Source organism: Myotis yumanensis, unplaced genomic scaffold, assembly GCF_028538775.1.
Source record: "Myotis yumanensis isolate MYYU_CA2020_CCGP unplaced genomic scaffold, mMyoYum1.0.hap1 SCAF_4, whole genome shotgun sequence".
Lineage (NCBI taxonomy): Eukaryota > Metazoa > Chordata > Mammalia > Chiroptera > Vespertilionidae > Myotis > Myotis yumanensis.
The window spans coordinates 78,966,877-78,979,640 of NW_027223755.1; the positions used below are offsets into that span (position 1 = coordinate 78,966,877).

General features: G+C 42.5%; 1 protein-coding gene across 1 annotated transcript in view; it reads left to right on the forward strand.

Moving 5' to 3' along the window:
- The window catches only part of LOC139009456 (zinc finger protein with KRAB and SCAN domains 7-like), a 51,798-nt gene extending 39,875 nt beyond the window's left edge, over nucleotides 1–11,923 (forward strand). The window contains exons 9-11 of the mRNA XM_070413749.1: nucleotides 7,206–7,697; nucleotides 8,256–8,448; nucleotides 10,230–11,923. Coding sequence (XP_070269850.1) covers nucleotides 7,206–7,697; nucleotides 8,256–8,448; nucleotides 10,230–11,068 — 1,524 coding nt within the window. The 3' untranslated portion in view covers nucleotides 11,069–11,923. The remainder of the gene's footprint in view (nucleotides 1–7,205; nucleotides 7,698–8,255; nucleotides 8,449–10,229) is intronic.
- Nucleotides 11,924–12,764: the final 841 nt, after the last annotated feature.

A 12,764-nucleotide genomic window follows, 5' to 3' on the forward strand; every position in this document is an offset into this window, starting at 1 on the left:
AGCTCGGCGGGCGGAGGAGGGAGCGCGGTCGCGAGGATTGGGAGCGGGGGCCGTGGGCGCCGGGCTGTGGCCTCCGCGGCGTCCCAGTCGGGCCCGGAAGGGCTGGGGGAGGAGCCCGTGTCCCTGCCCAGCCCTGGGGGCGCTTGCTCCCTGGGAAGCCTTTCCTCCTCCCGAGGCTTTAACAAATGAAACTTCGGCTCGCAGTTTCAGAGCCGTTTTTGCGCGCTCCTTGAGCAGAGCAGGGGCTACCAAGTTTCTCCCCCCCCCCCCCCCCCCCCACTCCCCACCCCTAACCCAGGGCCCTCAAAGTGAGGCCCGAACTCAGGGCTGATTGACGAACCGCCCCAGGGGGTTGCGGGCCTTCTGAGAAAGCGAACCTCTTTAGAAGTCCTGATCCGAGGGAGTGAATAGTCTCGTTGGTCTTTGTTCAGGTTGGAAAGTATACAAGGCCCTGGATGGGTAGCTCATTGGTTAAGCGTCCTCCCCATACGCAAAGGTTTCGGGGTCCATCGCGGGTCGGGGCACCTACAAAAGCAACCCGTGAATGCATGAGTAACTGCAACAGATCTCTCCCCCCGCTCCCCTTCTCTCTCCCTCCCACCCTTCCCCTCTCTCTCTAAGGTCAATACATTTTTTTTTTTTTTTAAAAAGCATCGTGCCCTAGCCGATTTGGCTCAGTGGATAGAGCGTAGGCCTATGGACTGAAGGGTCCCGGGTTCGATTCCGGTCAAGGGCACAGGCCTGGGTTTCGGGCTCAGTGGTCAGTGTAGGATGTGCAGGAGGCAGCCGATCAATGAGCTTCTCGCATCTTTGATGTTTCTATCTCCCTCTCCGAAATCAATCTATATCTATGTATATCTATCTATCTATCTATCTATCTATATCTATCTATATAGATAGATAGATAGATAGATATCTATATATAGATATAGATATAGATAGATAGATATTAAATTAAAAGGAAGCATCTAAATAACAGGGATCTGCTCAAGTTTGGAAACACGGTATTACAGGACCATTTGTTAAGAGTTTGTCAAAAGAAAGGTCATCTGGTAGGTAAGGTACTTGGAAACTTATGTTATTTGAGGAACAGTTGAAACAAATGGATAAAAAGAGAGTTAAGAGGCAAGATAATTGTTTTCAGGCATTTTAAGGCTACTATGGAGAAAGTAGGTGTTGGTCTAGGACTGAACTAGGATCTTGAAGATAGAAGATAAAATATTATGCACAATTTGGTTGGGTTTGGTTTTGTTTAAAGAAAAGCTTGGAAACAAAAACTCTAACAGAATTCTGTGCCTCAGAAATGACCAAATTTGCCTGGTTGGGAGTTTTCAGGAACAGACTTTGTGTCAAAGGCATTTTAGCATTAAATTGTCAGAATCTATGATAATTTTATTATTTATGCCTCATCTTGTTCCAGAATGGCTGGGGGCTCTTTTATAAGGAGAAACATGCTTTGGGAAACAGGCATAAAGGAGGGGAAGAAAAAAAAACTTGGAACGGAACAAAAGCCTGCTGCTCATAGTAGCCCATGAACTTTTGCTTAATGGACCTCTTTAAAGCTTTTTTTTTCCCCCTCATTATTTTAGAGAGAGGGGCAGGGAGAAAGAAAAAACAAACATCCATCTGTTGTTCCACTTTATGCATTTATTGATTGATTCTTGTATGTGCCCTAACCAGGGAACCTGCAACCATGGGTATCAGGACGACATTCTAACCATCTGAGCTACCTGGCCAGGGCATTGATGGATCTCGTTAGCTGAAATTCTAGAGAGCCTAAAAAAGTAGTTCACTGGGCTTGGAGACAGGGTGAGTTAGTAATGAAGCCTCTGTTTCCTGTCCACATGCTTTTTTATTTTATGAGCACTTTACTAAAAAAATCCAGAAGCCATGACCTGAAGGGCATCCCTAACTCAGCATGACCAAATGTGAAATTGCTGGCTTTCCTCAGGTGAAAAACGAAACATCAATGCAGAGCATTATCAGATTTGTTTTTCAATATTTGCCGATCTGAGAGGTGGGAGCATATTTTATTATAACTAAGGTTGAGCACCTTTTCATGGGTTAGTTACTGAGCTGAGACTTGAACGACCCATTGAAGCCTGCGTAAGAATTGGGCATTGAGTGAGCATAGGGAACAGTGATGGCTGGAGGGGAGGCAGAGGCAGCTTGGCATTAGTTTACCATGCAGAAGGTTAAGTAATTTTAAACAGCTGGGTGATATTAACAGATTTGTGTTTTAAACCTCTGCAGATAGCCTTTGAGCCTGTGGAGATAGAATTGCCAAACTGGAAAATGGACTGTGATTTCAAGGGACGAAAGAATATTGTAATGTTGCCAACTAGTTCAAAACTAAAAGTATTTGATAAAATTTTTAAAAAGACTTTGTGTTATGTTTGAAATAGATCTGCTAGAAACTATTTCATTAGGCCAATATTCTGACAGTTATTGGAAGAGAGTCAGAAATTAAATATTGCTGCTCCTAGAGACAAGGCAGGTGCTTTAAAAAAAAATCTGCCCTAGCCTGTTTGCTCAGTGGATAGAGCATCGGCCTGCTGACCGAAAGGTCCCAGGTTCGATTCCGGTCAAGGGTAGAACCTCAATTGCAGGCTTCTCCCCGGACCAGCCCCCAGTTGAGGTGAGTGCAGGTGGCAACCAGTCGGTGTGTTTCTCTCACATTGATATTTCTCTCTGTCTTTCCCTCTTTCATTCTCTAAAAATCAATGGAAAAATATCCTGGGATAAGGATTAAAAATGAAAATCCTAGCCCAGCCAGGAGTGGCTCAGTGGTTGAGCGTCCACCCATGAACCCAGAGGTTCTCTGTTGGATTCCTAGTCAAGGCACATACCCGATTGTGGACTGATCCCCAATGGGGGGCGTGCAGGAGGCGGCCAATCGATGTTTCTCTCTCATCGATGTTCTCTATCCCTCTCCCTTTCTTTCTAAAATTAATAAAAACATTTTTTAAAAATCCTAAAAGAAAAAGACTTCACAACTTTTTTAAATGTTTTATTCACTCTAAGAATGGCCTGCTTCACCATCATAAGTATTGAAGTTAACAACCACATTTCTCTTTACCACTCCATAATAGAACAGCATTTACTAAAGCTGCTTGTTTGCCCCAACACCCCATATTTTGTGTTTAAATAATTTTAGAATAGTTTTAGATTTATAGGAAACCTCAAAGATAATACAGTGAGCCCCCATCACCTCTCACCAGTTTCCCTTGTTAACATCTTACTTTACTGTGTACATTTGCCACAAGTATAGGAACCAACATTGGTGCATTACAATTAACTAAGCTTCACACTTTGACTTTCACTAGTTTTTTGTTTTTTAAAATACATTTATTGATTTTTTTACAGAGGAAGGGAGAGGGATAGAGAGTTAGAAACATCGACCAGCTGCCTCCTGCACACTCCCCACTGGGGATGTGCCCGAAACCAAGGTACATGCCCATGACTGGAATCGAACCTGGGACCCTTCAGTCCGCAGGCTGACGCTCTATCCACTGAGCCAAACCGGTCAGGGCTTTTACTAGTTTTAATGCCCCTTTTCTGTTCCAGGATCCCAACTAGGATACCACATTACATTAGTCTTCATGCCTGCTTCGTGTCCTTTGGTCAGTGACAGTTTTGAGGACTACTGGTCAGTTGTTTTTGTACAATATCCCTCAATTTGGTTTGTCTGATGTATTTCTTATGATTGGGCTGTGGTTAAGGGTTTTGAATAGGAAGACCACAGAAGTGAAGTGCTTTTCTCATATCATGTCAAGGCACATGACTTATCACTGATGATATTAATCTTTTTTTTAAAATGTGTTTTTACTGAGGTAGCATTGGTCAGTAACATAAATCTCAGGTGTGCAACATGGTAGTTCGATATCTATTTCATGCTCCCACACCAAAAGTCTAGTTTCCATTCATTACCATATATTTTGATTCCCTTTACCAATTTTGCTCTTCCCCTTCTGCTAACTACCATTATGTCTGTATGTCTGGATTTCTGAGTTTGTGGTTTGTTTTGTTTTGCTTTGTTAGTTCATTTGTAACTTTTTTCTTTTTTTAGTTCCACATGTGAGTGAAATTATATGGTTCTTGTCCTTTTCTAGCTGACTTAATTCACTTAACATAATTTGCTCAAGCTCCGGGCATGTTGTCATAGATGGCAATATTTCATTTTTTATGACTGAGTGGTATTGCATTGTGTGTGTGTGTGTGTGTGTGTGTGTGTAGATATATAGAGACCATGATGATGTTAATTTTGATCAACTGGCTGAGGTAGTAGTTTGTCAGGTTTCTTCACTGTAGTTACTTTCCCCCAGCAAGTCAGTAAGTGTAGCCTATATTCAAGAGGTGGAGCTCCGCCTTCTTGAGGGGAGTATCTACATACATTTTTTGGAATAATTCTGTATGGGAGATTTGTCTTTTCTCCTCTATTTATTTATTCATCCACCCTTTTTTACATCAGTACAGGCTTACCGATATTGATATTACACTTATGGTTATAATCTAGTACTACACCAGTTATTTTGTTTTTCAAACTGTATCAGCTGTGACTATTGGGAGCTCTTATGTGTTGTCTTCTGTGTCCCTTTAATATGCCTCACTGTGGTTGTTTAATACTTTCTGGCATTACAAGGTGGTTCCAGGCTCAGCGTGTATAGTCCCCAACCTAGAATCAACCATTTCTCCATCTCTAGTTTCTTTCATTGGAGAATGATATTTAGAGACCAGGATTTGAGCACTGGGTATGCTTATTCCTACCAGGAAGGACGTCATTGCTTCTGGACCTTCACAGCAGACAGAGCTAGAAAACAAATGTCTCCATAGTAACCCATGTACACACACTATCTAATTCTAATTACACTAAACATGAATTCTTACTGCCATATTTTTAAAATTTAAATTTGTATTGATATTTTTAAACCCAATTTTACAGTTTTTACTCCTTAAAAGTAGACCCAAAGATCCATGCATTGCTTTCTTTCCACAGATATTTGAGTAACTGCAAAGTACTAGGTATATTTTAGATGTTTGAAATATAGCAGTGAACAAAATAGATGAAAGTCTCCGCCCTCAAGAATTGATTTTCAAGGATGGAGACAGTTTAAAAAAATAAAAGTAAAATATATAGCATTTGTATGGTGGTAAGTGATATGTAGGAAAAGAATAGGAGGATAAGGAGTTCTGAGGTGAGGGAGGATAGTGTACAGTTTAAAACAGAGTGGTCATGCCAGCTGGTGTGGCTCAGTGGTTGAGCATCGACCCATGAACCAGGAGGTCACGGTTCGATTTCCAGTCGGGGCACATGCCTAGGTTGTGGGCTTGATCCCCAGTGTAGGATGCAGAAGGCAGCCTATTAACGATTCTCATGATTGATGTTTCTACCTCTACATTCCTCTCCGAAATCAGTAAAAGAAAAGTTTTTTAAATAAATAAAACAGGGTGGTCAGAGGGGCAGGAGCCAAGCATGCATAATCTGGAAGAAGCGTGGGATCTGCAGGAAGAGTTAAAGGGAGCAGCGGGACAAAGGCTCTGAGGTGGGAGTGTGCCCCACAAGTCCAGGGAACTGCCGGGGGTGGGATGAACAGAGAAGTACAAGATAAGGTCAGAGACAACAGGGAGGCCTTCTTGGCCATTTGATGCCTTTGGCTTTTACTCTGTATGACACAAAGCCTTGAGAGGTGTGAGCAGAGGAACAGGAGATCTCTGGCTGCTGTGTTGAGAATGGACTGAGGTAAGAGTGGAAGCAATTAGGAGGCTGCTGGTGAGGGACTGGGATGGCAGTGTCGAAGGTTGAACTCTGTTTCTCTTGGATGTAGAGCTAACAGGATTTACTTATGAATTATATGCAGAATGTAAACAAGAGAGGAATCAGGGATGACCACGTCTTTTTGGTCCATGAAAACAGAGCAGTAGAGCTGCCATTAACAGATGAGCAGCTTTGGGCGGAAGATGGGAAGTGCAGTTTTGGACTTGTTAAGCTTGAGATGACTTTGGACAGGCTGGTGGCAGTGTCAAGTGGGTAGTTGGTCATATAAGTCTAAACTTCAAAAGAGAGGTCCAGGCTGGAGGTAAATTGGCCGTTGTAGTTGGATCGCAGAAGCTAAGTAGCCCAAACAGGTTCTGATGTCTTTCCTGTTGTTGGACTGCCCTCCTCTGGCTGGAGTGTGAAATTTTGTAACCAAGTATGTAGTTGTTCAACACTGAAGTCGACTTTTAAGCATCCCTAAGAAATGCTCCCAGCACTGCTACATCTGTAGTCTTTGGTGCCAGAGCCTTTGTTTTAGGGGACTAATGGCAATGCTTCTTTGGCTCAATTTTCAAGTAATACTGAACTTGGGAGCTCCAGCAGCGAATTGGGTGTGTAGGACAGCATTAGGGAATGAGTGGATGGTGCTGATTCTAGTTCACCCTGTCAGGGCACCTGTTGACATCTCATAGAATGCTTCCGCATTGGTACAGTGGAGGGGAGTCCAAGTACTGACATCCCTAGAATTCTGATAATTTTATTGAATTTTTCATAACAGCAAGGTTACATACTGAGGTTCTGTTACCAAAATCCCATTTCACATTTTTTTAAAATTGCAAAAGTTGATCACAAAAATAAATGAAGGGGAATAGTCATATATAAAATGCATGTTTTTAAATACGTATTCACTAAATGTGTGAATCTAAACACCTAATTTAAAGCTATAACATAAATGTACATTTCTGGCCAGCATTAGCCTGTTGAAACCTCAGGAGTTCTAAGAGTCTAAAAAAGTTTTCAGAGCACAGTTAATGTAAATTTAATTTTTAAATTATGCCAAGTGCACTTTGGGGGGGTGGGGCGGGTAATCCCCACCTGAAATATTCTTTCCCTTTTTTTGAGAGAGAGAAATACTGATATGAGAGAGACACATCAGTTGGTCCTCCTGCACGCCCCCTACTGTGGATCAAGCCCACAACCCAGGCATGTGCCCTGACTGGGAATTGAACCCTGCACTGAGCCACACCGCTGGGCCACAGTGTGCTTTTTTGAAAGTAAAATCAAAGTAGGATATTCTGAGCTAACTCCAGAGAGATTTGAATAGTAATTTTTACATGGTAGTATTATAGTGGCCATAATTTCCACAATTTCTTGTGCTGAAAGTGTAACTGTAAGACCAAAATTTAAAAATACTTATTTTGGTAATTTTATGGTAACCATTTTTTCTTAGGTTGAGCCTGTTGTCCTGAAGAACCAGAAACTCAAAGGAACCAATATTCCTTCTACAAAGAGCCCCATCTTTGGTGAGGCTGTTTCTGGAGTCCATATGATGACCAAGGTCTTGGGCGTGGCCGCAGGTCTGGGCCATGGGCCTCTACAGGAGCAGGCGGGGCCCGTGGTTGTGAAAGTTGAGGAGGAGGAGAAGGAGAAGTGCTTTCCCAGCCTGGAGATGTTCCGCCAGCGCTTCAGGCAGTTTGGATACCATGACACACCTGGACCCCGGGAGGCCCTGAGCCAGCTCCGGGTGCTCTGCTGTGAGTGGCTGAGGCCCGAGATCCACACCAAGGAGCAGATCCTGGAGCTGCTGGTGCTGGAGCAGTTCCTGACCATCCTGCCCCGGGAGCTGCAGGCCTGGGTACAGGAGCACTGTCCAGAGAGTGCTGAAGAGGCTGTCACTCTCCTGGAAGACCTGGAGCAAGAACTGGATGAACCAGGACAGCAGGTAGGTGTGTGTGTGGCGGGGGGGGGGGGGGGGGGGGGGGGGGTTCCCTACTGATTTAGACCATGTTTCCTCCTCTTTTTCCTACTATCCTACACTAGCTTTGGCCTTGAGAATTGAATGGGAGGGTGTTTCTCTTTTCTCTTTCCTAGAGATTCTACATAGCTCTCCTGAGATTTTCTTTCATTTTAGTTCTAAAGTGAGCTGTGGCCCTAACCGGTTTGGCTCAGTGGATAGAGCGTTGGCCTGTGGACTGAAGGGTCCCAGGTTCGATTACGGTCAAGGGCATGTACCTTGGTTGCAGGCACATCCCCAGTATGGGGTATGCAGGAGGCAGCTGATGGATGTTTCTCTCTCATTGATGTTTCAAACTCTCTATCCCTCTCCTCTCTATTTTTTTCCTCTCTGTAAAAAAATCAATAAAATACATATTTTTTTTAAAAAGAAGTACCATTAAGGAAACAGTTGCATGTGTACATAGAGTCACACTCAAGAGGTTCACTGCAACTGTTATAAAATAAAGTGAGCTGTGGACAAATCCAGCCATTCCTAATTGTCTAGGTTTCACCTCCTCCAAATGAACAGAAACAGGCATGGGAGAAGATGTCCTCTTCAGGAACAGCAAAGGAGTCTCTGAGCAGCGCCCGGCCACAGTCTGTGGAAACAAGTCCCAAATATGAACCTTGGGGACCCCTGTACATCCAGGAGACTGGTGAAGAGCAGGATTTCACTCCAGAGCTAAGACAGAATCAAGGTAGGACCATTCATCTGTTAATGATTTAGTGAGCCTGTTATATATATAATCAGCTTTGGGTTATGCAGAAATGATCCCTGGTAAATTTATTCAACTTCTGCCTCAGGGTATTTAAAATTTTTAACTTTTAAGTTACTTATTTCCTACACATAGTTCATGGCAACTTGAAGGGTAGCCTGTATGAGTAGCCACGTGATTGCTCCTCATGGAGCGTGAGAGAGATTTTAGCTCCCACTGCTGCAGACAGTGAGTAAGGGCTGAGCCTGGAAGCAGCTAAGTGGTTACTGCTGACAGAGGAAGGAAATAGGTGGTCAGGAGACAGAGACAGAGGGATAAGGAAAAGGGGACTAGAGGGAGGTACCTTTGTCAAGTGGGACTTTTGTACCCATGGAGGGAAGACTGTGCTTAAGAGCCCATTTTGCCCTAGCTGGTTTGGCTCAGTTGATAGAGCATCAGCCTATGGACTGAAGGATCCCAGGTTCGACTCTGGTTGGGGGCACATGCCTGGGTTGCGGGCTCGATCCCCTGTGTGGGGTGTGCAGGAGGCAGACGATCAATGATTCTCCTTGTTGATGTTTTTCTCTCTTTCTCTCCCAAATCAATAAAAATATATATATTTTTTAAAAAAAGAGGAGTCCATTTTTCAAAGGAAACTTCTATTACTCCCCTTTCCATGTGTGTGGATGGTTAGATGGACTTTTAGCAGTGTGACTGCCTAGTGAAATGCTCTTAAAAGATGTACTGCTTCAATCTGATTTCAACACTGATACTTTATAATTAAAAGAATAACAAGAGCTAGCTGATGTAGATTAAATTATAAGAGTTGAACCCTGGTGGGAGTTAAGTACTTTCACTTAAATTAAGAAGGATCTGGGCCTGGCTAGTGTGGCTCAGTTGGTTAAGCTTCATCCCATGCACCAAGAGTTCACTGGTTCGATTCCCAGTCAGGGCATATGCCCAGGTTGTGGGCTCAATCCCCAGTAGGGGGTGTGCAGAAGGCAACCAATCAATGTTTCTCTCTCCCTCTCCCTTCCTCTCACTCTAAAAAAATCAATAAAAACATATTAAAGAAGGAGGAGGAGGATCTGGGACTAGAATGATTATAAATGGACTAAATGTTCTCTTTTATTGCTTTTCCTAGTGGTCCGGTGCACGAATTCATGCACATTGAAATTAATTAGAAGAAATATTTTAATATTGCTATTCACCCTTTCTCTATAATAGAAGTGTCAACCGAATTCACGATCGACAATGACAGATAGAAACACACACATGTGATTGGCGCCAGCGAGAACTTCATCGCGCATGCGCAAGTCAACTTAGCCTTTTATATATATAGATATTTAGCTTCTATGAGCATATAGATTTTTTGAGTTTGCCACTAGTCTCTTCTCCCTTAATTATTCTTTTATTTTCCTTAATCAGATTGACCCTTCAGCAGTATTTCTAACTTGTTTCATTCTGCCCAAGCATCTCCTATCTTCCTTTGCTGCTATATGCTTGGCTTTGCCTTATTGCCCCTGATATATGAAGTTCTCCTCCTAGCAGAAAAAGCCATGTTCTCTTCATACCATCATAGCTTTTAATAGGCAGCTTGTGTGAAAGTCTGGTATTGTAAACTAGATTTGATGATGACTTATTTGTATAATTGTGATATTGTGAACTCTCATAAAGCATTGATAAAATCTATCAATGTCATTCGATGATTTTCTTTGTCCTTTAACAGTTTCTTCTCAGAACAGGAAACAATTCACATGTCCTTATTCTACTTATTGTTTCAGATTGTAAATCGAACACCCAGAATGAGGAATCAACAGATATGCAGGAAAGTTCTGAAGAGTCTCATGCAGAAGAATTCAAAAAGGATATTACTCCCATGGTTATTGCCAATAAATTTGAGGCCAAGTTAGAAAGGCAATGGGCAAACCTTGAAAAAGAAAGAGGAAAAAAAACCTCTCTCCTAGACAAAGGTTCCAAGAAAGGTAGAGAATTAATGTCCACTAAACCTGCCCCAGGAGAGAGACGTTACATATGTGCTGAGTGTGGAAAAGCCTTTAGCAATAGCTCAAATCTTACTAAACACCGGAGAACACACACTGGGGAAAAACCCTATGTGTGCACCAAATGTGGAAAAGCCTTCAGCCACAGCTCAAACCTTACCCTTCATTACAGAACACACTTGGTGGACCGGCCCTATGACTGTAAGTGTGGAAAAGCCTTCGGTCAGAGCTCAGATCTCCTTAAACATCAGCGCATGCACACTGAAGAGGCACCATATCAGTGTAAAGATTGTGGGAAAGCTTTCAGTGGTAAAGGCAGCCTCATTCGACACTATCGAATACACACTGGAGAGAAACCTTATCAGTGTAATGAATGTGGGAAGAGCTTTAGTCAGCACGCAGGTCTTAGTTCTCATCAGAGACTCCACACTGGAGAAAAGCCATATAAATGTAAGGAGTGTGGAAAAGCTTTCAACCACAGCTCCAATTTTAATAAACATCATAGAATCCATACTGGGGAAAAGCCCTATTGGTGTAATAATTGTGGGAAAACCTTCTGTAGTAAGTCAAATCTTTCCAAACATCAGAGAGTCCACACTGGAGAGGGAGAAGTGCTGTAACTGTCGAGTAGGCTCTCAGTGTTACTGTGTGTGTGTGTTTGTAACTCTAGAACGTGGATGCTAGGGAGAAGTCAGATAATTGTAATATAGACTTAAGTGCTAGGTTTTGTTTCATTCAACATCAAGAGACCCTGGAGGAGTGAGAGCAATGGCACAGTAGGAAGGAAGGTCCTAGGACAGGGGTGGGCAAACTTTTTGACTCAAGGGCCACAGTGGGTTCTTAAACTGGACCGGAGGGCCGGAACAAAAGCATGGATGGAGTGTTTGTGTGAACTAATATAAATTCAAAGTAAACATCATTACATAAAAGGGTACGGTCTTTTTTTTTTTTTAGTTTTATTCATTTCAAACGGGCCGGATCCGGCCCGCGGGCCGTAGTTTGCCCACGGCTGTCCTAGAGGGTGTGGTGGATTCCTGCCAGCTTAACTGAAGCCGATCCCCTCACCACACTTCCGGTCCCAGTAACCATGCCGGCATTGCCTTTTGTATAGTTAAAGTGATGTGTATCAAGTATAGTTATGGAAAAAGCATTATGACTGTTTAACATACATTAAAGAATTATGATTTGTGAAGAATTGAGCCATTTGAATATAATCTAATCTGATTCAGAATAAATTTATAACATCGCAGGACTGTTATAATAAATGCTATGTTGTTTATTGAACACTATTCTAGAGAGAAAAACTATTCCTACTGGTTTATCTTGGGGGAAATTTGGATTTGGGGTAAATAGAATATGTAGTACTTGTGAATGAATGTGTATATTAGGAAATTGCAGTAGTGTGTAGAATAGTTGCATTTTGGTCTGTGCTTTTTTTCCCTACATACTGAATACATTTTTTTCATCACTGGGAACATTTTGTCAGCCTCTTGTGCATTTTGGTTGTGTATACTCGTCTCTGCCAAAGTCTGTGAAAAACTGATTCTCCCTCAGAAGCTTCATTCTTCTAAACTCCAGAAGTCAGTAATACCCAGTTTGATTAACTTAAACCCATCCCATCTTTTCTTTCTGACTACAATCTCTTTTATTTCTTAAGATACTTCTCTACCTTATAAAAAATCTTTTGGCCAGTAGGTAAGTCTTCCTGTTACCTAGAAACCAACTACTTCACTCCTTCCTCCTATCACTTGCTTATCTTGTTCTGAGTTTTTTTTCACCTCTTACTAATAGTCACTAAAATATCTTTTTGTCTACTGCTGCAGCCATAGTGTTCAACAAACCTGATATGCCAGGATTAGGGACAAGAAAGTGTCATGTCTAGTACCAGTTCTGATCTCTGGAAACTGCCGGTATGCCACCCTGGGATCAGATTAAACTACAGGTAGCAAGTCTTTATGCACCAGCCAAATGTATTAGAGAGTCATTACTTTAAAAAAAAATCAATTGTGCTGGAAATCTGAAATGTCTTTACTGTTCCAGTAGCTTGCTGATGACCTGATGTCCTGCCAGCACCCTAACTCAGTACCTTTAATGTGAGCTCTCCTATTTATATATTAACCATGATGAAGGCCCACACAGAACTTAGTGATTAGAAGCTGCTGATTATCTGTAGGCTCCTGGAGCTGTTCCACGTGAAGGAAATGAAGGTAGAGCTGCTAAGCCTCAAGACTTGCCTCATCCTCCTTTGGTGAGAGGTGAATGGATCCCTATCTGTACTGCCCCTTATTTTCCTGAAACCTTCTGTGCAGTGGGTAC